General features: G+C 32.2%; 1 protein-coding gene across 1 annotated transcript; it reads left to right on the forward strand.

Annotated features, from left to right (window-relative positions):
- The first annotated feature begins 13,084 nt into the window (after window positions 1–13,084).
- On the forward strand, window positions 13,085–14,963 carry LOC148575369 (uncharacterized). The gene is made up of 3 exons (XM_088504533.1): window positions 13,085–14,014; window positions 14,502–14,654; window positions 14,829–14,963. The coding sequence occupies exons 1-3, from the start codon at window positions 13,085–13,087 to the stop codon at window positions 14,961–14,963; spliced, it is 1,218 nt and encodes a 405-aa protein (XP_088360659.1).
- The last annotated feature ends 9,560 nt before the right edge of the window (window positions 14,964–24,523 follow it).

Below are 24,523 nucleotides of genomic sequence, written 5' to 3' on the forward strand. Positions count from 1 at the left end.
TAATTTTTCTATCCAAAGATTAAAAATTAATGTTGTGCTGGATATCTCAATATGGATTTTTACCCATTAATTAACTAATATTTACTGCATGTTCTTTTGTTCTAATCCAGAAACTATGGCTTTGGCTACCAATGTTTCTGCGCAAATTAGCAGTATTCCTATGCTGAATGGTTCAAACTTTAAAGTTTGGAAGGATACCATGGAAATTGTCCTCGGTTGTATGGATCTGGATATAGCTCTTCGAGAGGAGAAACCCACTTCCACTCCGGAAAATCTCAATGAGGTTAAAATAGAGAAGTGGGAAAGATCCAATCGAATGAGCATTATGATCATGAAACGCTCAATTCCTGAGGCGTTTCGGGGCTCAAATACTGAGGATAAAGATGCCAAACAGTTCCTAAAGGATGTTGAGAAATTCGTTACTAAGAAATTCAATGCTCACATGGCTTTATCTTCAAAGTATAAAAGAAAGTGTGATACTACTGCGGATGCGCCTTCTCAGCAGAAAAAGGCTAAGAAACAGGATCAAGTTTCAACCTGTTTCTTCTGTAAGAAGGTGGGACACATGAAGAAGGATTGTACCAAATATGCCACTTGGCGTGTAAAGAAGGGTATAATTCTTACTTTCGTTTGTTCTGAGGCTAGTTTAAGTTATGCACCTGTTGATACTTGGTGGGTAGATTCTGCTGCTACTACTCATGTAAGTGTCACTATGCAGGGTTGCCTGTGGAGCCGACCGCCAAGAGATGCTGAAAGATACATCTACGTGGCAGACGGCAATATAGTTGCAGTCGAAGCTATAGGAACCTTTAGATTATGTTCCACGAGTGGATTTTACTTGGATTTATTAGAGACATTTTATGTACCGTCATTTAGACGAAATTTGGTTTCTGTTTCTCATTTGGACAAATCAGGTTATTTTTGTTCATTCGGAGATAATAAAGTCAGTCTCTTTTACAATTCGAATAATATTTGCTCTGGTCATTTGGTGGATAATCTATATAGGCTTAACTTAAATTCCTATAATAATGAAATACTGCAAACGGGTACAAAACAAAAACTGAATGAGAATTCGGCATCATTATGGCACAAACGCCTAGGCCACATCTCTAAACAGAGAATTCAGAGGCTTGTGTCGGATGGAATTCTCGGACCCCTAAATTTGGCGGACTTTGAAGTCTGCATTGAGTGCATAAAGGGGAAAAGGACAAACGAAAGGAAATTAGATGCCGAGAGAGCTAAAGATGTCTTAGAACTAATACATACCGATATATGTGGCCCATTCCCTACTGTCTCTTGGAATGGACAACGGTACTTTATTATGTTCATAGATGATTACTCTCGTTACGGGTATCTATATTTAATTCATGAAAAGTCCCAAGCCTTGAATGTTTTCAAGTCTTTCAAAGCTGAAGTTGAACTTCAACTTGGAAAGAAAATTAAAGCTGTCAAATCTGATCGTGGTGGTGAATACTACGGAAGATATGACGGTTCAGGTGAGCAACGTCCTGGGCCTTTTGCTCTTTTCCTAGAGGAGTGTGGTATTGTTCCGCAATACACTATGCCAGGCAAACCTAGCATGAATGGTGTTGCAGAGCGAAGGAACCGAACTCTTAAGGACATGGTGAGAAGTATGATTAGTCATTCTTCCTTGCCTGAATCACTCTGGGGAGAAGCCTTAAAGACCGCAGTGTACATCCTTAATAGGGTGCCAAGCAAAGCAGTTAACAAAACCCCATATGAAATTTGGACTGGGAAAATGCCTAGTATAAAGCATTTGCATATTTGGGGATGTCCAGCTGAGGCGCGACCTTATAGGCCGCATGAAAGAAAATTGGACTCAAGGACAATTAGTTGCTACTTTGTTGGTTACGCTGAGCGTTCACGGGGTACAAGTTTTACAATCCTGCATCAAGGTCTATTTTTGAGACGGGAAATGCGAGATTTCTTGAGGATGTTGAGTTTGGGGGGGAAGGAAATATTAGGAATGTTGCTTTTGATGAGGATTCTATAACTGAGAATGATCAGGTCTTTGTACCTACTATTGTTCAAGACACAGTTATAGAGCACAATGAGAATCCTACTGTAGATCCAGTTACAGTACAAGAGAACAATGAGAATATCGTTGTTGCTCAAGATACTGCTACAGCACAGGAAAATAATGAGAATCCCCCTCAATCCCAACCCATACAGCAAGCTCAACAACCTCAAGAAGTGTCATTAAGGAGATCTAATAGAAAAGGAGAAAATCCATCTATGGTCTCAAACAAGCTTTCCATCAATGGTATCACAAGTTTCATCAAGTTATTACCTCATACGGTTTTGAGGTAAATATTATAGATGAGTGTGTATACCGCAAGTTCAGTGGGAGTAAATACATTCTTTTGGTCTTACATGTTGATGACATTCTACTTGCCAGTAGCGATATAGGCTTGTTGCATGAAACTAAGAAATTTCTATCGAACAAATTCGAAATGAAAGATCTTGGTGATGCCTCTTTTGTATTAGGAATCGAGATACTAAGAGATTGCTCTCAAGGTATTCTTGGATTGTCACAAAAGAACTATATCGAAAAGATTTTAAGTAGATATGTCATAGAAAGTTGTAGACCAATGGACACACCCGTAGTTAAAGGAGACAAGTTTAGTCTCAAGTAATACCCCAAAATGATCTTAAGAAGACAACAATGCATGATAAACCTTATGCATCAGCACTAGGGAATTTAATGTATGCTCAAGTCTACATACATCCCGATATATCATTTATAGTGGGAGTGTTGGGTAGATACTTGAGCAATCCGGACATGGATCATTGGATAGCTGTTAAACGCGTAATGCGTTGTTTAAAGAGAACAAAGGATTACATGCTTATTTATCGGAGATCAGAAAATTTGGAGATCATTAGGTACTCTGATTCCGATTTCATGGCATATGGTTGCGAAACTTTGTCACTAAGCTTCATATAGTAGATGACATTGAAAGGCCATTATAGATATTTTGTGACGATAAGTCAGCAGTACTATACTCCAATAACAATAAGAGCTTGACAAAATCGAAGCATACAGACATCAAGTTCTTAGTTGTCAAGGAGAAAGTTTAAGAAAAAAACAGATTTCCATAGAACATATAGGAACAGAGTATATGCTAGCAGACCCATTACCAAGGGATTGACCCCTAAAGTTTTTCATGAGCACACTGCTCGGATGGATTTCAATATTTGTGATGCCTTGGTTTAGTGGGAGTTCATGCTATATGTCCTATGACAGATATTGAATTATTTTTCTGCAGAATTAAGTTGATGGTTTATTTCATGTTATATGAAATGTTCATTTTGCAATATTTGTATTGTGTTTGATCTCAATAAAGTTGGACCAGCTGGAAATAGACATGCATGAGATCACTTGGCATGTAATTTCCATATTACTCATCCAAATTTGATCTATGTCGTTGAGTATATTAGGATGGTGATTGGCGTGGTTTAGTCACGGCATTTAATGTGATAAAAGCTGCGGTAGTTCCATATCTAATGTATGAGACGGACCAGATTGTTAAAGTAATGAAAGAAATAGCATTCAGATGCGCGCATAAAGTTTATAAAGATGTGATTATGTCAAGAAATAATATATGTACAGCCCAAGTGGGAGATTGTTAGAAAATTATTTGATTTCCTAACTTATTTGTGGGCAATACATATATTAATTATAATCACAAATTATGCTATTTCAAATTAAATGACTTATATAATGGTGATCTCATTTATTGTTATAAATGCTAAATTGAATAAGTTATTATTACTTTTGATTTGGAATTAAATGAGAATAAAACCGGATATTATCTTTTGTTCTTTAGATAATTATCTTTTGGATTTTAGATATATTATCTTTTGGGCTTTAGATACTATTTTATTTGGGCTTAAGGGTTTAATGGGTGCCATGCTCAAATATAAATAGACCTTCAGGGTTTCGGTCCCCAATATACCAAAGCCGCCTTTGTTGCTCTTTCCCCATCAAAAGAGTTACAGTACAGCCTCCTAGGAATACAGAAGGCTTTGGTTGAGGAAGATCGAAAGAACCACAAGATCCAAATTCTTCCGATCGTATGATTCATGTTTATGAATTCAGGTACGCTTCCGCATTCGAGTATGATATGATATATTTTTGATGATTCAATATGGATGATCTGGGTTATTAAAATTAATTTATTCCAACAATTTCATCCTTTATTTTCAACCTCAATCACACATTAACTTTTTTTTTGTTCATATTCCAAACTTTCACAACTTTCTATTGTCACTATGTTAATTTTTAACCATATTTTCTCTTCTTTAATTTGCTGAAAGTTTGTTTCAAAACCTTTTCTATGAGGTGCGGACTTCGATGTCATAAACGTTTGTGTGTGCCATCTACAATCTCATACCAAGCATCACTTTTGTGTGGCCATAATCTTTGGTTTTGAGAAATCGAAATTGGGAAAAGCAGCTCGGAAGACCAAGGTGTTTGGAGCGATAATTGAAAATTGGTTGAACAATGGTGTTGACTTTTGTCAAAGGGTTCAAATTGGATCATCATTCAAACTAAGATGACCAAATAATACCCATCACTCAAGCATAGCTTTGATGCTTACAACAGGAGCTATTCAAGCTATTATTTTCATTTTCTGTATTAAGAGGAATCTCAAGCAATGGAAGCTTGGTTGGAATATCAGACTTTTAACTTCTGCTTATTTGATGAAGGAGAGAGAAGAGGAAAAGAAGATCAAACAACTGTAAAAGAGAAAAGGAAAAGAGCTTGTGCGAGAGAGAGGGTCAGATGCACCAAACTTTGCGCGAACAACGACGATGATGAAACTGCACCGACAAAAATTGCAGGGTTGGATAGAGAAAACAAGGATTGAGTGGACATAAACGATAGGGCTGGACGACTGTGAACGGAAGGCTACAAAGCGTTGTGAATTGCGAATAGTAAGGGAAGGCAATGATGGTTGTGTTGTTGGACGCTAGTAACGGAGAAAAGGAAAGTAGAGAGGCACGGCGGCTATGCAACTGAAGTATGGCAGGTGATGACGGAGGGACTATCTTTGGAGAAGAATAGATAGTGCGGGGTTGAGGTTAAAGATGAAAGATAGGAGTAATTTAAAAATTTTATTAAGAAGTTAACAAAAAATTTGGATTTTGATATTTTTGTCACATGGAACCAAAGACAGAACCAGTCACAAGTATAGGGGGCACTTGCCCCACTGTGTTTTTTTTTTTTTTTTTTAAAAAGAAAAATAATTATATATAATGTGCTTTTAGACAAAGTAGAAGAGAAATTCAATATGTAGAAAGCCAAAACTTGATTAATAAAGCTGGTAAGTTGGTACTCATTAAATCTATGCTTAATAGTCTACTGGTTTACTACCTTAACTTATATAAGATGCCCAAAGCAGTAGCAGATAAGTTAATATCTTTGTAGAGGATGTTCTTGTAGAGTAATGAGGACGGAAGGGATGGGGTACCTTTGGTAAGGTGGGATATTGTGCAAGTTCCAAAATGCTTTGGGGGTTTGGGCGTGGGTGATGTAGTGCTCTGGAATACAGCATTGTTGTTCAAGTGGTGGTGGCAGTTTTCAAAGGAGGATTGCCCATTATGGAAGAAAATTGTGTGTTCGTGCAATGACTTGAATCCCAATGCTCTTCTTTCTTGTCAGCTGGTTCCTAATACAAAGGATCTGTGGAGGGACATTTGTCAGTTGTAGATAAGAGAATAGCAAGCGAGAGATAAGATGGTCAGAAGATTATCATTAGAGTTAGGAGATGGTAGAAGAATTTGTTTCTGGGAAGATAGTTGGCTACCATGTGGTGTGTTGCAGGATGTATTTTCAAGGCTTTTCTCGGTTTTAAACCAAGTTGGATCTATAATAGGGGACTGTAGGTTCTGGAATGGGTTAGAGTGAATATGGAACTTTCATTGGAGAAGGGTACTCTTCTAATGGGAGTTAGAATTAGTTAACCAACTTCATGGAGTTCTACAACCTGTCAGGTTAACAAGTGAGAGAGAGGACAGAATAGTATGAAAATTTGATAGATAAAGAGTTTACTCTACTAACTCATTTGTGCAGGCTTTGCAGGTTGAGACTCTCCCGAAGGACATTACGAGTTATAGTTTCACTAGATTTATATGGAGAGGACTAGTACCACCAAGAGTTGAGCTATTCACCTAGTTTGTGTTAGTTGGTAGGGTCAATACTAAGGAAATATTGATTAGATTGGGCATTATTGATCACAGGGATATGATTTGTGTTTTATGTAAAAAAGAAACTGAGAATGATTTTCATTTATTCATTGCTGTGAGTTCACGTGACAGGTGTGGTGTGCTTGGTTATATGCCTATAATAAACTTTGGTCTATTCCAAGAACCATTATAAGAAACACTTTGAGAGTTAGACAGGAGCTCCTGTAAGAAAAGTCGAACGTAACAGGTGGCTGATTGACTTTTTTGCTATCATTTGGAATACGTGGTTGGAAAAGAATGTCAGAATTTCAGGAATCAAGAAACAGGCGTTGCGAAAGTTATTACCAAGTCGATTAGGAGCTACAAAGAGTGAGTTGACTTTGTTCCGTCTAGTTGTTGATGGCAATGCCGGAGATAACTATAGTTTCTTGTTTAGTGTTTGTATTGTAATTCTAGACTTTCTAAATGTTCCACCTTACTGTGTTGAGCTTTTTATTTCAAAAAAAAAATAATGTGCTTTTATTTTAAATTTTAAATGATCTCACTATAAATAAATTAAATTCAATTTGTCAAAATTTTAAATTTATTTTTTTATTTTTTTATTATTTTGACTATTATTTAACCTAATCAAATTTAGTTTTGTGCCATTACTCCTTTATTTCTTTAAATTCTCTTCTTATTTTTATAACATTTTTTTATTCTTTGTCTAGTGGTCATCTTCTTTTCATCAAAAGATAAATTTTAAATTCTTCATATTATTTTATATAACTCTCTATGTCTCTATGTATCTTCCAATTTTATTGTTTCTCTTTTTAAAATTTTCAATTGCAAATTTTAATTCAAACAATTATAGTTTAGGTATTAATCTAATATTTTATTTTCTTCATGACTTTATATATTTTATTTTATTTTCAATTTATTCATCCTTATTATTTATTTTATATCTTTTGTTCTATTATACGCACGTATGTTGCATATAAAATTTAAAAAAAAATTGATTAATTTACTAATTTAGAATATATTTTTTATTTTTATAAATAATAATAAAAAATATTTAAATTACAATACATAATTAAATAGATACATAAAATCTTTCATCTAACATTATATCAAAATTAAATTAAAAATGTTATAACAAAATTAATTATTTTAAAGAGAAAGAAAGAAAAAAAATTGTAAATTATATTTCTATTATTTTATATAAACATAATTTTTAAATACAAATTTAATTTTTTTAGTATTTATATATAATTTTAGTTTCAAATTATAAATACTACTAGTGTATCATTAGTCGCTAATGTGCTAATTGATTCGGTCTTTTATTATTAAATGTGTATAAAAAATTAGTTAGGATAACAAGCTTTCTATAATTTAATTAAAATATTTTAGGTTCAAATTTTAGAAATAAAAAAATATTTTTTAAAATTATATATAATGAATAGTATTTTAAGAATAAAAATATTTACTAATTTTTAAAATTTTTATATCTCTAATTAATAAATAATGTTTAACAAATTTTATTTTAGTGTATATATTTTTGTCCCCATTTTTAAAAATTTTTGGATCCATTATTGCATAAAATTTATCTTTTATGAATACAATATTAGTTTTTTCATTTAATAAGTACTTCATTCGCAAAGTTTATAAATATAGATAATTATTATTTTTTTTAACTAAATATTTCCGTTCTAAGTCACTATAATTATTAATAGGTCTTTAATTATAATTTTAATGCTTAGTAGAAAAACTAAATGACACTTCTACTTAATGCACTAAGTATTTAAGGTCTCCCTAAACATTAAAAATACAATTAAAAAATCTACTAGTGATTATAGTAACGTAAGAACTCTTAAACATTAAAACAGACATAAAAATAACTAAAGATCTATCAAATAATCTATACGAATTTAACAAAAATAATATATATTATTCTTTAATTTTACACTCTTTATGCTCATCTCGTAAAGAAAGGAGTCAATCTTTTTCTATTTTGTTTTAATAAATGGATTAAAAATTTAAACAAAAGTTAGGTGAATAAATACAAGATAATATATTAGTTGGCACTCACACAAAGCTTATTCATATGACTTCTACCTCACTAAAACATTTTTAGTAAAACGTTTTAATAAGATAAGATTCGTATTTTTTGACACGATCGTTATAGTTCGATTATACGTCATAATTCAATTATATATGTTATAAGTCGGTTATTAATAACAATGATTAAAATAAATATTAAAATGATAAAATATAATATTATTTTCTGTTTAAAGCGAAATTAATTCGGAGACATGACTATTATTTTTTGTTTTAGATATAAAAAGAAGTTAAAAAATTATTTAGATTATTTTAATTTGTAAAACTTATTATTTAATTACTGACTTGAGTGTTAAAATACCTTTTGTAAATACTCACCTTTTTATTTTTTTCATTGTCGACGTATAACTCATCCTGACAAAAAAATTTATAAATACTCATCCCAGAGAAACTATACCATGGCCAACCTTTACAAAAACAATTCTTATAAAGTAAAAAAAGTACCATCCCCCTACAAGAATTAAAGAAAACAAAATTTTAATGTTGAATTAAAATGAATCCAAACATTTTAATAATTTCTTCCAATATCATTAGATACCAATTTGACTTCACACCTTATAATTTCTTGTCATTGCATATGCATGATTCATAACTTAAAATATATGATGCAATAACGTTTTAACAAATACAGTTAATAACAAAAATCTTATATTATTTTTTATTTTATATACAAATTTTAAAAATTGAATCTTGGATCTTTATAATTTTTTTCTATCCCTCATCCTATAATCTATAAAGAAAAACAAATATATATATGTGGGTCATGATTATGGCCAAATTAAAAAAACAATTTAATTAAATTTAAAAAAAACTTAAATAATAAATACTTATATTAAAAGTAACATATAATTTATAAATAAATTATTTTGTATTTAATTTTTTAGTTTTAAAAGTATTTATTTAAAAAAAATAATAAAATTTTTTTATTATAAGATAAATAATTTTTTTAACTTCTCTATAAACACTTAAATAACTTTTTAAAAAGTCATAATTTGATTTTAAAAATTATATCAAATATTAATGTTACAATTTTTCATAAACTAAAAATTACTTATGAACCTACCCAAACTTACTTTATATTACATAGACTATAATATTTTAAAATTAAAATAATATTTTTATTATTAAAAATATTTTTTTAAAAAAATATTACTTAACAATAAAAAGATATATACATAATTGTAATTTGTTTTTTTCTTTTATATTAAATTTGAGAGAGTGAGAGTATTTCTTTAGGTGACAGAGTGAGAGTAGGAGGTCATAGAAGATTTTGTTTTTGATATTAGAGTAGTAACTGTGTATTTTTAAAAGGGAAATGTTAGTCGTACAATACTAATCAGCCTTTAATCAGTCTTTAATTAGATTTAAATAATATTTAATTATTTTTTTAATGTAACATGTTCCTATTTTGTAGATACATATCTATAATTAGATTTTAATTTAAATTTAAATTTTAAAACCCACCCACTTCATTGGTGATTACGGTGACTTTGCTTTACTTTCGTAATTTCATGTAACAGATACTGTTTTTTAAATTCCTTATTCTACGGGACATTCACACGCATTAGTGAATTCCAAACCGGGACATTCACACGCATTAGTGAATTCCAAACCAAAAAGGACGCTGCCAGTCTCGTCTTCATTGGTGAAGACCATCACCACCTTCCAGCTGAAGCACTCTCTCATTTTGCATTGGTGAAAGGTATCATTATTTTCCACACATGTGTTTATGTAATTTGTTATGAAATATCATGTTCAATATTTTTAATTATATTTTAATTTAAACATAAAAACACTCTGCTGATTTAATTGGAACAAGGTTGATCTTATTTAATTTTATTAATAAAGTTGTTGCAAATAAAATACTTTCTACGTAAGTAGTTTGAGCAAAGAAGCAAAAAAAAATCTGGAGTTTAAGAGAGAAGATGTAGTTGATATGATCATAAAAATTCTGTTGTTATTTATCAATTATAAAACATGATATTATGATATTTTATTCAAAATATTTTTAAAACACATCCAAAATCAGGCTAACTTTAAATATTTAAATTTAAACGTTAATAATACAATTAATCTTTTGATTTTTTATTCGATCAAATGAATATAATATTTATTATTTAAATTATCAGTTAATTTTTTTTCGATACTTATTAGTTTTCAAAATTATTATAATCAACAATTAATTTAAAATTGTGTTGTTATTTTTCGATTATAACACATCTGATATTAGTCAACTTTAATAATTCAATATAAATGTTAATAATACAATTATGAATGGTCGAATATAATTATATATATAAACTAAAATATTTTCAATTGTAGTTTCTTTTTCAATTGTAACACATCTAAAATATTAAGTTATACAAAAAATATTTTTAAAACACATCCAAAATCATAAATCTAAAATTTAAATTTAAACATTAAAAAGACATTGTTGTAAATGAGCCCCGAAAAGGAGAAAGACAGCGTTGAGATGAGCGCGGAAGAGGAAGGTGGCACGGATGAATGACAGCGGAGGATGACTTCTCGATGTGCACCTCTGAGTTTTCCATGTGCGCCTCTGGATTTTCGACATGGCGCAAACGTGACTTCTCTGCTTCTTTGAGTGTTTTGTACGAGTTTAATTAATAATTTGATAGTTTAAGGTTTATTTTATAATTTTAAAATCAAAATTTTGAATTTTGAATAATTTGATTTTTAGATATGTATTTAAATTATAATATATTAATAATTAAATATATTAAATCTGAAACATAAATTTAAAATTTAAATTTTAAATTTCAGTTTTTTAAATTGTATTTTGAATGTGTATTTAATTTTAAAAAGACAGTAAATCTATTTATAATTTTTAGTTGTATTTGTTTTAATTTTTTTTTAATTATTGTAATAAAAAGTTGAATGTTGTACTATTTTTAAAGGATACCTAGTTAAACCGTTTTTAAAATGTGGGTTGATGAGGTGTTAAATATGAGACCTTTTAATTTGATAAACAAAAATCAGACCATCCGATTTATGAGGATATAGAAATCAGATTGAGGGATTTATAAAATCGGATCGAAAAAATTGTGACAGTACAAAAATCGGACCGAGTAATTTCTGTTAAAAAAAATTAAAAAATTTAAAGTATAAAAATTACACCCTCCAATTTGTGTATCTTCTACACTTTCGAAAAAAACCAAAAATTATAACACTACTTTTACTTCATACATGCCAAGCTTATCAAATATAAAAAAATTTGAAAAGATAGAGTCCGTTTTTATTAGTACGATTTGGATTTCGCGGAACAAAATAAAAAGTTAAAAACCGAGACTTTTTAAGAGTACTGTGTGTTGCCAGTCAAGTTTACTTACCAAGTTACCCTATTTGAAAAACCCATTACAACCCGATTTGCTTTCTCTCTTTGGCGCTTTTTCCATTAACACACAGTAGACAATCATGCTAGAAATTTCATAGCTTTGCCATTGCCTGTCTTCTGCCACTTACCCTCTCTTTTTTTCTTTCTTTTTTTTTCACCTTCCTTCCTCCCTAAGCTGTTCTATTTCTGCAAATGTATCTTTTATAATTAAAAAAAATATTTTTTTTCTAAGGAGCAGGAAGAAAGAAGAAAAATTGCTTCTTTTTGGTTCAGCATGGTGATCGTTAATGGTGTTGCTAGCAGAACAAGAAGCAAGAAGGAAGAGAGGTCTTTGAATCCGTGACCGATTGGATCAGGATCCCCAAACGTTTTTCCTATTGATGATGCTGGAACTTTTGCCAAGGATCCTATAATCGTTGGTTTGAGTGATAGTAGTAGTGATGAAGGCACTGCTAACAGTGATGAGGGCCGTGGAAGAAGTTTGGACTGGGATTTTGGGCTTTCAAATGAGTCAGAGGATGAGGATGAGGGAGAAGGTTCAGCTTCAGCATATGAAGTTGATGCTGAAGTTGATGGTGAAACTGAACCTTCTCCCTCATCCTCTGACTCACTTGAAAGCCCAAAATCCAGTCCAAACTTCTTCCACGGCCCTCATCACTGTTATCAGTGCCTTCATCACTACTACTATCATTCAAACCAAGGATTATAGGATCGTTGGCAGAAGTTCCAGCACCATCAATAGGAAACACGTTTCGGGATCCTGATCCAATCGGTGACGAATTCAAAGACCCCTCTTTCTTCTTGCATCTTTTTCTGCTAGCAACACCATTAACGATCACCATGCTGAACCAAAAAGAAGCCTTTTTTTTTTTTCGTTAATTTTTCTTCTTTCTTCCTGAACCAAAAAGAAGCCTTTTTTTTTTCGTTAATTTTTCTTCTTTCTTCCTGCTCCTTTTCAGCTTCCGCAGAAAAACGTTTTTATTATTATTATTATAAAAGATACATTTGCAGAACAGCTAAGGGAGGAAGGAACGTGGAAAAAAAAAAGAAAGAAAAAAAGAGAGAGTAGGTGGCAGAAGACAGACAATGGCAAAGCTATGAAGTTTCTGGCTTGGTTGTCTACTGTGTTAATGTAAAAGGCGCCAAAGAGAGAAAGCAAATCGGGTTGTAAGTTCTTTTGATAGTGGTTCAAATTCTTTTGATGATGAGGATGAAGAAGAGGAAAAGGAGAAGAGGAGATGTAAGAGGAGGAAGAAGGAGAAGAGAAGAGAGCCAACTTTTGAGTCTCATAGCAATAAAGTTTTGCGCTGCGACGAGGTGATTGTGGAAACTGAATGCTCTGGAATTCGCAAGAAGAATGGTGAGAATAAGAACAATTCATCCTCAACCCAGAATAATGTGTTTAATCATCAGCAAGAGAAAATGCTACCAAAGGATGCAGATTGTGCTAGTGTTCTCTTTGGAGAACGCAATATGGAGGGTTGTTCTTCAGAAAAGAATGAAGATAAGGAAAAGAATGTATCCAAGAAACCGGTGGAGGTTTGTTCTTCAAAAAAGAATGAAGATAAGGAAGAGAATGTAGCTATGAAACCAGTGGAGGGTTCTTCAGAAAAGAATGAAGATAAGGAAAAGAATGTAGCTAAGAAACCAGTGGAGGGTTGTTCTTCAATGAATGTGGCTAAGAAACCAGTGGAGGGTTGTTCTTCAAAGAAGAACGAAGACAAAGGAAACAAGGTGGCAAAGAAACCAATGCCAGCGGGGAATAGAGCACGGAAGAGAGTGGAAAGAACAGGAGAAAATGTTGGTGCTGATATTGAAGCCTCTTCCCAAAAGCGTTCGCGTCCATCCCCACCTGAGGAGGATGATTCAGAAAAGGATGAAAAGAAACCGGTAAAACAGAAGGGTCGTGTAAGTGTGTCTGATTTTGTGGCAAAGGACAAAGGGGACTCGCCGATGATCGATGAAAGAGTGCAGATGAATGATGAAAGAATGGAGAGTGCAGAGGAAGAGAGGGAGAACAAGAAGGAAGGAGAGGCTGAAGGGAAGCATAAGGCCGGGGCGGATTGCGAAAGTAGTTACAAAGATAGGGAGCAACATAGAGTGACAACAAATCCATCTAGGCCAAAGGAGGCACCGTTGATTGAACTTCTTGCTGAATGCTTTCGGATTAATCATTATCCAGATAATGTTCATAAGCAAGATACAATCTCAAAGGAATCAGCTCTCAATATTCAGAGAAAATTTTTTGTTCCAAAGAAAGTGCCAATTGAAAAAACTGAATCTGAGAAGGAGAGGGATATGTTGTGGGAAGAAATGGATGCTTTGCCCAGACTAGGTGAAGTTGACTCCTTGGTAAGTCATCTTTCGTTTGCTGAAACACTAAATAAAATGTCTAACTTATAATAATATTGAATGTTGGATTTTGTATCTGTGTTTTTATGTGCAACAATAGTGGTAGGCGCATTATATTATTTTCAATGATTGATTAATTTTCTGAAATTCTGGTGAGTTGTTAAATGTTCAAAGAGTTGATGTAACTAGTAACGAGTCGTGTTAGGAGTAAGAGCTGGTGTGGCACTATTAGTTATGATAGTTAGTCTATATATCAATCATATACTGCAGTGTAAGAAAACAATTAAGACCACAATCTCATTGATCACATTTTCATTCTCTCTGATTTCTCATCTCATAGCCTTAGGTCTGATACCTTTATAAGTTGATGAAGGTCATTCACTAAATAACCATTTATATTGTAATTAAAACATATTACGGTCATAAGCTTCTTTTGATCTTTGACGTTCTAAAAGATATATATCATAATTTATATTATGAACTGCAGGTTGGCTGTCTTGAGACTGTCGAAACGCAACAGAACACGGAGGCTCCAGCAACCCATTGTAAGCACAAGTTTGTCCATGACGAAGAGACTGGAATATATTGCATACTCTGCCATTGGATGGTCATAGACATAAAAGGCATGCCGGTACTCTTTGTAAGTAGACTTCATTGATGAACTAGGACATCAAGATTGATGTGAGCTATTATCTCTTGAACTATAATACTCACTTCATCCAATAATCAATGCTTAATTTTGTTAATTGATGCCTTGTGTTGATTTGAACTATGGGATGAGCTTGTTTGCATGCTTCTGTTGTACATAATACAGGTGGTGAGTATCCAAGAGAAGGATCAAGAAAGAAGCTGCTATCTGATGGGCCTAATGGCTTATGCTTTGATGATGCTCCATTTGGTGTCCGAGAAGGTGGTTACTGTAACAAGGAAGGCACAGTTTGGGACCTGATTCCAGCAGATTCTAAGCAAAACCTGTATGCTCATCAGCTTGAAGGTTTTGAATTCCTTTGGAAAAACTTGGCAGGAACCACGGAGCTTCCTAAATTGAAGAGTTGTGACTCGAACAGCAGGGGTGGATGCATCATTTCTCATGCTCCAGGGACTGGAAAGACGCGGCTGACCATCGTGTTCCTTCAGACATACTTGGAAGTGTTTCCAGATTGCCATCCCATGATTATTGCTCCTGATAGCTTACTGCTAACTTGGGAATATGAGTTCAGAAAGTGGGACAATGAGATTCCGTTCCATAATTTGAGCAATCAAGACACTTCAGGAAAAGAGCACCTAGCTGCATGCAGCAAAGTTGGAGGGTCTACTCCAAGCCAGGAAGATATCCAGATGATGAAGCTGTATTCTTGGTTCAAACAACCAAGTATTTTTGGAATCAGCTACAGGTTATTTCAGAGGCTTACCGGCTTGAAGCGTGATAGAAGCTTGATAGTTCAGCTTTACTTGAAACATAGTAAAGCAGAACTATCAAAGACAAATTGAGGTCCTCTTCTTTTTTTGCTGAGATGAGTAACCAGTTCCTGCTTTATGTAAAATGCATCACTGTCTCTTCAATAATAAGTTTCAAACTTCACTTTCACCCAACAATGGTAGTGAAGGTGGATTACAGCAAAATCACAACTTACATAAAGTCAAAACAAAAGAAAAAGAATATGGAAATAGCTCAAGAAGTAGGACAATATGGTTTCCCCCTTCATCATGTTGTCATGGAGAAATTAGCAGCAGGTTCCCTATGCAGGTGTGAGACTACAGCAGATTCTTAGTGCAGGGAGGTAATTATGGATTAATCTTAAAGTGTGATTGTCAGAGTCATTGGTCTTGGTTTACTTTTGCAACTGAAGATGAAGGGGGAAACTATATTGTCCTACTTCTTGAGCTATTTCCATATTCTTTTTCTTTTGTTTTGACTTTATGTAAATTGTGATTTTGCTGTAATCCACCTTCACTACCATTGTTGGGTGAAAGTGAAGTTTAAAACTTATTATTGAAGAGACAGTGATGCATTTTACATAAAGCAGGAACTGGTTACTCATCTCAGCAAAAAAAGAAGAGGACTTCAATTTGTCTTTGATAGTTCTGCTTTACTATGTTTCAAGTAAAGCTGAACTATCAAGCTTCTATCACGCTTCAAGCCGGTAAGCCTCTGAAATAAACTGTAGCTGATTCCAAGAATACTTGGTTGTTTAAACCAAGAATACAGCTTCACCATCTGGATATCTTCCTGGCTTGGAGCAGACCCTCCAACTTTGCTGCATGCAGCTTGGTGCTCTTTTCTTGAAGTGTCTTGATTGGTCAAATTATGGACTATGTTTCCAGTAAAGAACAAAAGGCAACCAACCAAGTCCATCAAATTACCACCATTATTGCGCCTAAATTAGCATTTGACAAGAATGAACTGAACAACAGCATTTTTGCATTATTATTTTTCTGGCTCAAGCATTCTCTTTTCTTCGTAAATAGAATGTAGAAGCTAACCATGACGTTTGGGAGAATGTAAATTCTTTCATCAAATGAAAAACATTCCTTTATATATGCTGTCTTCCATACAATATATCTACTTTTCAAGCAAAATTAAACTTGTGATAATTATTTATGGGACAAAAGTAAAACTTTACTCTCACCTACATGACAAACAAGATTTGAAAATAAATTATCAGTGTTTTGTCAAACCAATTTTATCATTATTTCTGACAAGATTTGAGTTTTGAGCTCATCAACGTTACAACGAAATGATAACAAAAATTACATGCTGTGGCCAAATTGATTGAAAGTTCAAAGGCGATGAACAAACAAGCTTTCATTGTATCTCCAATGTGAATGTAACAATAAAGATGTCAAAGATGCCAAGGTACATAAGCACTTAAGATTCAGCTCTTGTTGCTACGCTAAATCAATTCTGTGGTGCTTAATTGCTTAGAGGAGCCTGTAATGAAGCTTTTGCTGGTTTTCGAGTATGGAGGTGCGGCATAGATGGTGCCTAACATATTTTACAAAGATTTACAGGCTTTATGAAGACTTCAACTTCCTCTATTTTAGCTGCGAGTTTCTTCACAAATTTGCTGTTACGCTTTGAGTGGTACCTCTCACTTCTCTTGGTTGTTCCATTGTATGTTTTATCTTCGCCATCTGCAGGCAAAGCAGCTCATGCACTTTTTTCTTCAGCTACACAGTAAAAGCAATGAATCTTAGTAGTTAATTTAGTGCCAATTCCTATTCAAGAAGATCTACACTTAACCCTACCCATTTTCATCGACAAAAATGTTACTTGCTAGACACTGCCGTGGCTTTATTCTTATATAACCCGAACCATGAAATATTCTAGCTAAAATATGAAATCTTGAAACAGATTTGCCTGACCTCATTTAGTCCCTGTTGTGTTTTGACAGATACATGAATAGCTCCATCAGGACCTGATTTCCGGTACTTCTCCAGCTCAAATTCTGTGGGAGATGGCTTTTCTGTTGCATAGACCACAGGTGATGGCTTCAACAGATCAAATTTGGATACAACATCAAGCCACAAATGTCCACTAAACCTTTCTTTGATCTCTTTGTATATTGAAAACTGCATAACCAAGTAACCAACCATCATCAACTTATGCTTTGTCAATATACATGGGAGTAAGAGTTACAAACATATGTAACATGTTTGATGCATAAAATATACATGCATGCCTTGAGGAGCGTTGTTTTGATGTAAATAAAGTTGACATGCTACAGAAATAGGATAGGACATAGGATACTTATTAATGTCAACTTGTTCGTCATTCTATAAATTTAAGGCACTTGATTATGTACACAATTATGTATTCAGCATATATGTACACACACTGATTGGAGTCTTGGGGATACTCCCAAGTAAATTTACACTACAATTAGTCCCATTTTAAGTTTCTTCAATTCTTTTTTCCTCAAACACCCAAATTCTACAATAAGACAAGACGCAAGCCGTCTCCAACAAGGTGGAGTCGGGATCAAATAACATCATAGTATTCTGTCTGGAATCACATTCATATTTGAACTATTAATATTTAAATCTCTTTTAATAATATCTCCTGTGATTTTCTTAGGTTTCTTGTAGCTCTAGCTACAGGATGACTGCGCAACAATATAAATTTAGTCCTCTTTCTAGTCTATTCAATTACACAAAAGTCTCATATCCTTTATTATTAATTTACAAATTTTGCATTAAAAAAGAACCCCAAATATTGAATTAACCAGGACAGTCTAAACCAGTTTTGATTGCATTAGGTTGGTTTAGTTTTTTTAATTAAAAAAACCAATCTAATCCTGAGAAAATAATTCTAATTGGCTGAATCAGTTTAGTTGTTACATCAAAATTGATCCAAACCAAGTCATAAACACCATTAATAAAAAGCATGACTGGAATAAAGTAACGCTTAACAGACAGACAAAAAAATCTGAAGGATGAACATCAATTGGTCAATCGTAATATCTTTATCATGTAATTGTAGCTTATCATATATCAATATAGACCAAAAAGAGCCACAATGGACAATACTTCAAATACAATGGAAAATCTAAGGTAAAAATTTGAATTGTACATCTGAAACAAATATTCAAAGGATCATGAATACAGAAGCAATAAACATCTTAAAAACAAAATAAAAGGCTTTCACATACATCTAATTTAAAAGGAACCTGATGAGCTACATACAAAGTACATATTTCAATAATATTTATAGCCGGTAATTGAAAATTGAGTTTAAGCCTTAATTTAGTTATTTTATCAACTCAATTGTCATAAAAAGCACACCTGATCAGATGGTGAAGTGCCACACTCCCCAGAAAGGTCATGAACATATAAAACTGCTGTTGGAAGATGTGAAAGGACAGCAAGAGTCAACTTCTCTAAATTATTCCTGTCCTCTAAAAACCAGGAAAATAAAAGCATATAAATCATAAATTGAAGGACCTAAGTCATTTAAAACCACATTAGAACAACGAGAAACAATGACAAATCAACTAATTATTACAGTACTGGATGCCAATGCCTTTGTATACCAGATAAGGAAACACCATGAAACATACATACATTTCAGGATTTTTTAATTAAAAAAGATTATACAATCTCTAACCATAATCAGGTGAAATGATTAATAGGGAAAACCCGAAAACTTTTGAACATACCAAGCCTGAAGAATTAAGGTAGAACGTCCAGGACACACCAGAAACAAAAGCAGCAAAATGCACACCATAACTCCTAAACAATGATCTGCAGAGATGCAGAGCAGAGAAGGCATTGAAAATCATGAAACCTACCAAACTAAAGAGGACTAACTAGAATTTGAAATTGGATAGTGACGGGGAGGGTTGGCAAGCAGGCTGGCCCACCCTGCCCCCCTATCCCGCCCGGCAAAAAAATCTGGGCCAAATATGCCGATCCATCCCTTTTTTGGCGAACTGGCAAGTAGCCTACCAAAATTTTTTTTAAAAATAATATTAAAAAAACAGTTTTCAAAAGATTTAAGCACTAACATTTTTTTTAAATGAAAAAATATTTTGAAAAAATATTTTATTATTATATAATAAGTTAGCAATATACCAAAAAATGTTTCATTGTTTCATTAATCTTTTTTTTTTTTTTAGTTTTAAGTGTATAACTTTTGTAGAAAAAAAAAGGTCACAAAAAAGTGGTGGTTGGCCGGCCTACGCTACCAAAGCCAGCGGATTAGGTAGTGTGGTTTAAGCGAGCTGTCTTTCGGGCTCAAATTCTATGCCCGACCCGCCTTTTATGATAAGTTGGCCTGGCAGGGTACCTTCAGGCATTATTTTCTGCCTTTATTTCTGTTCTTTCTCTGACTCACACTCTCTTAATATGGTATCTTAATTGTTTCATTTTGCTCGACTACAATCCAGTCAATACATTTTAATTGGAGTGAGGTTTTATATGGTGGCAGCTTTCTCTTTTTCTTTTATAAGCCATGAGCACCATGGTTTCATGTCTCTACCCAATGGAGACAAAAATGATCTACAGTTGCAGGATAACTTGCCATACCCAATTGTACTCATATCCTTAATTTTTACAAAATAATCTAGGAAAACTTTTAAATGTGCCGTCATACCGGTGTTTCAGTGATTTTTAACTGTTGATCTTAATTATAAAAAATATATATAATATATATAATTAAGATCAATGATTAAAAATCAATGATACACCGATATGATGATACACTTAAAAATCTTCCAATAATCTATTTCTTTTCCGTACTTGTTCATTCTAGATACTTGTACCAGCGTCCTAGTATCATAAATTCTTTTGGAAGTCTAGCAGATAACATTTTAGAAAATAAGATAAAATTATACTACTTAGAAATTGGCAAAAATAAAGGAAATATTAATTACCATCTTGTCTCTTCAGCAGGCCTGGAGTATCTGTTACCTACAGTCATCATTATAAATACATTTGGTTGAAATAGAAAAACGCAAAATAGCAAATAAAAACTCGAATAAAATATTTAAATTCTTTATTAAGTCTGCAAAAAGCAAGAACGAAAATTCCCAAAAACTGAAACAAGAAAATTAATGAGAATTCCCAAATCAAGTGCAATTCTAAGAAAAGCTCAGCTAATAAATGTTACACTTTAAGACAAAGACAAAATAAACCATAGGTTTGCAGCATTTTACAAGGTATGAAAAGGTTAGAAATATTTGTTGTATGGTAAAAGAAATAAATGTTTTCATTAAAAAAGAAAATATTCCGTATCATGCTATCATGAGAAATCTTTATGAGAAAAGGTAAAAATAGACAGTTGAACTCGGTTCAGCATGTTGAGGACATCGATTTCAACTATGATCCTGAGCACCACAGAGACAGCATATTCGAGGACCATGCATGTCGTGTGAGTCCATTTCATTCAAGTATCTGGTTAATTTTGGGCGACCTTTCAACGTTCGCCTCAAGGCGGGATTAGCGACCAATGTGGGTCCTCCATATGCAGGCCATGTCTCGGCATCACCTAACAGTGTAAACTCGAATTTATATACCTTACGAACCTCTGTCATCTTGTACACGTCATGCACATAGAGCTGGCAATCGATTCGCTGGTTAGCACAGCAAGCAATAACATGGCGACATGGTATTCGTTCTACCTGAAAGTGCCCACAGTCACACGTCCGTCGCGCAATATCAACGACTAACACCTTTCCGCTAGTCATTTCGCGCACCTCAAATACCTCATTCCATCTGTCAAAACGGTGCACAACTATATTTCCAACCTATTGCATACTTACCTCTATCCGCAGTTGTGCGAATACGAAATAAGTAAATCCAGCACGCTTGCGTTCGTGAGTCTCAGCACTCTTCCGCATAAAAAATTCATTTAACCGATAATATGTTGCTCGGACTAGTGCCAACACAGGTAGATTACCGGCACCCTTCAACACTGAGTTAATGCACTCGACAAGGTTCGTCGTCATATGGCCCCATCGATGTCCCTCGTCGAATGCCAATACCTAATGTCTAAGTCCAATGGCGTCGCAACACCTGGCATATGCCTTGCCTCGCTCTTTCAACCTCTTATAATTGAGGTTATAGAATACTCCTCCACCGTTCTTTAATTATTTTATTTAATAAATTATACAAATAATAATAATTAATTAGTCTTTCTTTAAAATAATACGATTTTTTTTCTTTAATACCAACCTTATTTTAAATATTATATTTAATATAAATTTTAATTTTAAATTAATTTAATTACTATAAATATCTAAAATGATACCTAAAAAATAACCTACAATAACAAAATAGAAAAGTGATATTAATAAGAAGTGTCATATTATTACCGTTCCCTAATTATAATAATGAGATTCATTCGTTATTTTTTGTATATTTTAAATTATTTTATAGTAATTAATTAATGTGAGGGAAGAATTCTTTTTTCTACTATGATCTATACAAAAAATTAAAAAATTTATTAATAATAAGTGGTAAATATATTTTACGTAAATCTGATAAATCTTTTAATAATAAATGAAAATTTTCATTTAATAAAATATATTTTATGCTAAATTTTAATATCAATATAGTCTAAATAAGAATAATTATTAAAATGGTATCTAAAAGTTCGCACTGCGGACAAACGAACCCCAAAAAATATTACAAATAAGTTTTTGAAAAATTTTAAAATACGACAAAAATAAAATTAGATATTAAATATATATTTTTAAAAATGACTTTAGATATCAAATTTTGATATAAATTTTTACAAACATTATTAGAAAAATAAAATCTTTTTATTCTTAAATATTTGATAATTTTTTGTCAAGTAATTTTTTTTAAAAAAAATTATTGTGAATGACCTCATTTGTTTGTTTGAAAAATAAAAAGAAAAATCTAAAGATCAAATTTTACTTCGATTTTTTGTGTATCTTTTAAATATTTATTCAAATGTTGCCACAAAAATTTAGATATAATAGATAAACCGTTTACTAAATATAAAAATTTTTTTGTTACTTACAAAAATTATAATATTTATTAGTTCTTTTTGTTCGTATTTTCAAATCATTCACAAACTATTTTAATTTGTTGATAACTTTTTTCAAAAGCTTTTTTGCCTGCGACTGAATCTTTCAGATACTAAATTAATAGTTAACCCGTGTAAATAATTATATTGTTTCACTCATCTCTCCCTCTATTCTTTAATTTTTGGTAGAAAATTAAATAAAATTATTATAAATATTTTTCTATTCAATTAAAAAAAATACTAGACTACTAGTATAATTTAATATTTTTTATTAATAATTAATTAATAATATTTAAAAATATGTACTAAAAATATATTATTAAATTGTTAAACTAAAAAAATTAAATTAATAACTAAAAATATTAATAAAAAGTTGTAAGTTCTATTCGCATTGAGTTTTTCTTTTCAACTGAATAAAAAAATGCCATGACACTGTTCTCTTTTATCGTAAAAGTATTGTTAGTCACAAATAATGAATAAAAAGTACTTTGATTGACGCATTCATTTCTAAACTAAAGTGAGACTCGCACAATGTGCGGAGAGGTAAATTATTTATACTATATAGTATATTTTAATAAATATTATATTAAAAATATTTTAGAGAACATATTATAAATAGATTTTGAATTTATTTATTTTTAAAAAAGACATAAGTTATTTATATTAGAGTTATACAAAACTGTATTTTTTTTCATTTTTCAATTTGCATTAATGGCTACACTTTGTCTTTTCTTGCGATTTTTTTGTTTGTAAATAATGAAAAAAATAAATGAATGAGAATGGAAAATATATAAAAATGTTATATTAAATTTAAGGAATTTTTGACAATTAGTATAAGAGATTAAGAAATGAAGAGTAGTAAGAGTCTTAATATGTATAAGTAATATTTGTAACTGAAATTTTTTATAATTATTATTATTATGACACTTTTAATGTATGTTTATTGCATTTAATTAGTACTTGATGTTTTAATTGAATAATAATAGATATGAGTTTTTTGTTTTAATTTTTTTAAAACATTTTACTAAATAGTGATTGATTGATTTTCATCTAGCAATTTTGGGTATTAACTCTTTCGGTCTGTCATTACCACTGCAAATCCTTCTACAACAAAGAGAATAAGACATGGTCAAAGAATGATAATCCATTCTAAGTAACTTGTGGAAGCAATTATGCACATGTGGAATAACAATTTGAAAAAGAGAAACACGTAAATGTAAATTGTGGAAGAAGTACTCCACATGTAAAATAACAATTTATAATTTGATGATGAAATATTGCAATCGATAGTATATAGGGAGCAATAATTTTAAATGCACATTAATTTTGGTTGTGAGTGTTGGACAGAACCGTTTACAAAAGAGGAATACATAAACTTGTGCTACTTGTAATGAGTTCACAATTAAAATGTTATTATTTATAACAAATAAATAGGGCTATTGAAAATGATATTGAACAATGAGAAGAGTAAACGGCAAAGTTGAAAATCTTTAGGAAGATACCCGACCTACGTTGGCAGCGCAGAATGGTGACGTTGGTTTGAGACCCAGAATCGAGCTCTGACAGGGAAACCGCAAGAGAAGGAATGGAGTTTGCCCTGGTTTCTGCAATTTATGCAATGCGACTCCGCCGGAGATGGACATCGCGATGTACAATTTGTTCTGAGGAAAAAACAATGGCTCATGGGACCGGAAGAGGACGGAGGAAATAAGATCTTGGTACGGAGAGGTGCTAAGAGGGTGAGGGTTTGAGAAAGGTAATAAGCTCTTTGGTTTTGAGAGCTTTTTGTTGGGGTAAATGTTAATTTGTGTTTTTATTGTTTTAGAAATAAAGATTGATTTGGAAAAAGTTAATTTGTTGGTTTTTATTGTGTTTTTTTTATGTGAAAATAAAAGTTGATTTGGCAAGATTTGAGTGGTGGATTCTAAAATTTTGCCAAGTAAGCGTTGGTGCTGACATGACGTTCGTAAAAGAAGAGAAATAATTTAGAAGTAATGTGAGTAAATCTATGTACT

This window comes from Arachis ipaensis, chromosome B2, assembly GCF_059453495.1.
Source record: "Arachis ipaensis isolate K30076 ecotype BB chromosome B2, ASM5945349v1, whole genome shotgun sequence".
In the NCBI taxonomy this organism is placed as follows: Eukaryota; Viridiplantae; Streptophyta; class Magnoliopsida; order Fabales; family Fabaceae; genus Arachis; species Arachis ipaensis.

Excerpts from the sequence above, each read along its gene's own strand:
- LOC148575369 (XM_088504533.1), top strand. The coding sequence starts at position 13,085 with ATGCTACCAAAGGATGCAGATTGTGCTAGTGTTCTCTTTGGAGAACGC. Across the intron at positions 14,015-14,501 it reads TAGGTGAAGTTGACTCCTTG|GTTGGCTGTCTTGAGACTGT; the intron begins GTAAGTCATCTT and ends TATGAACTGCAG. Across the intron at positions 14,655-14,828 it reads AAGGCATGCCGGTACTCTTT|GTGGTGAGTATCCAAGAGAA; the intron begins GTAAGTAGACTT and ends TACATAATACAG.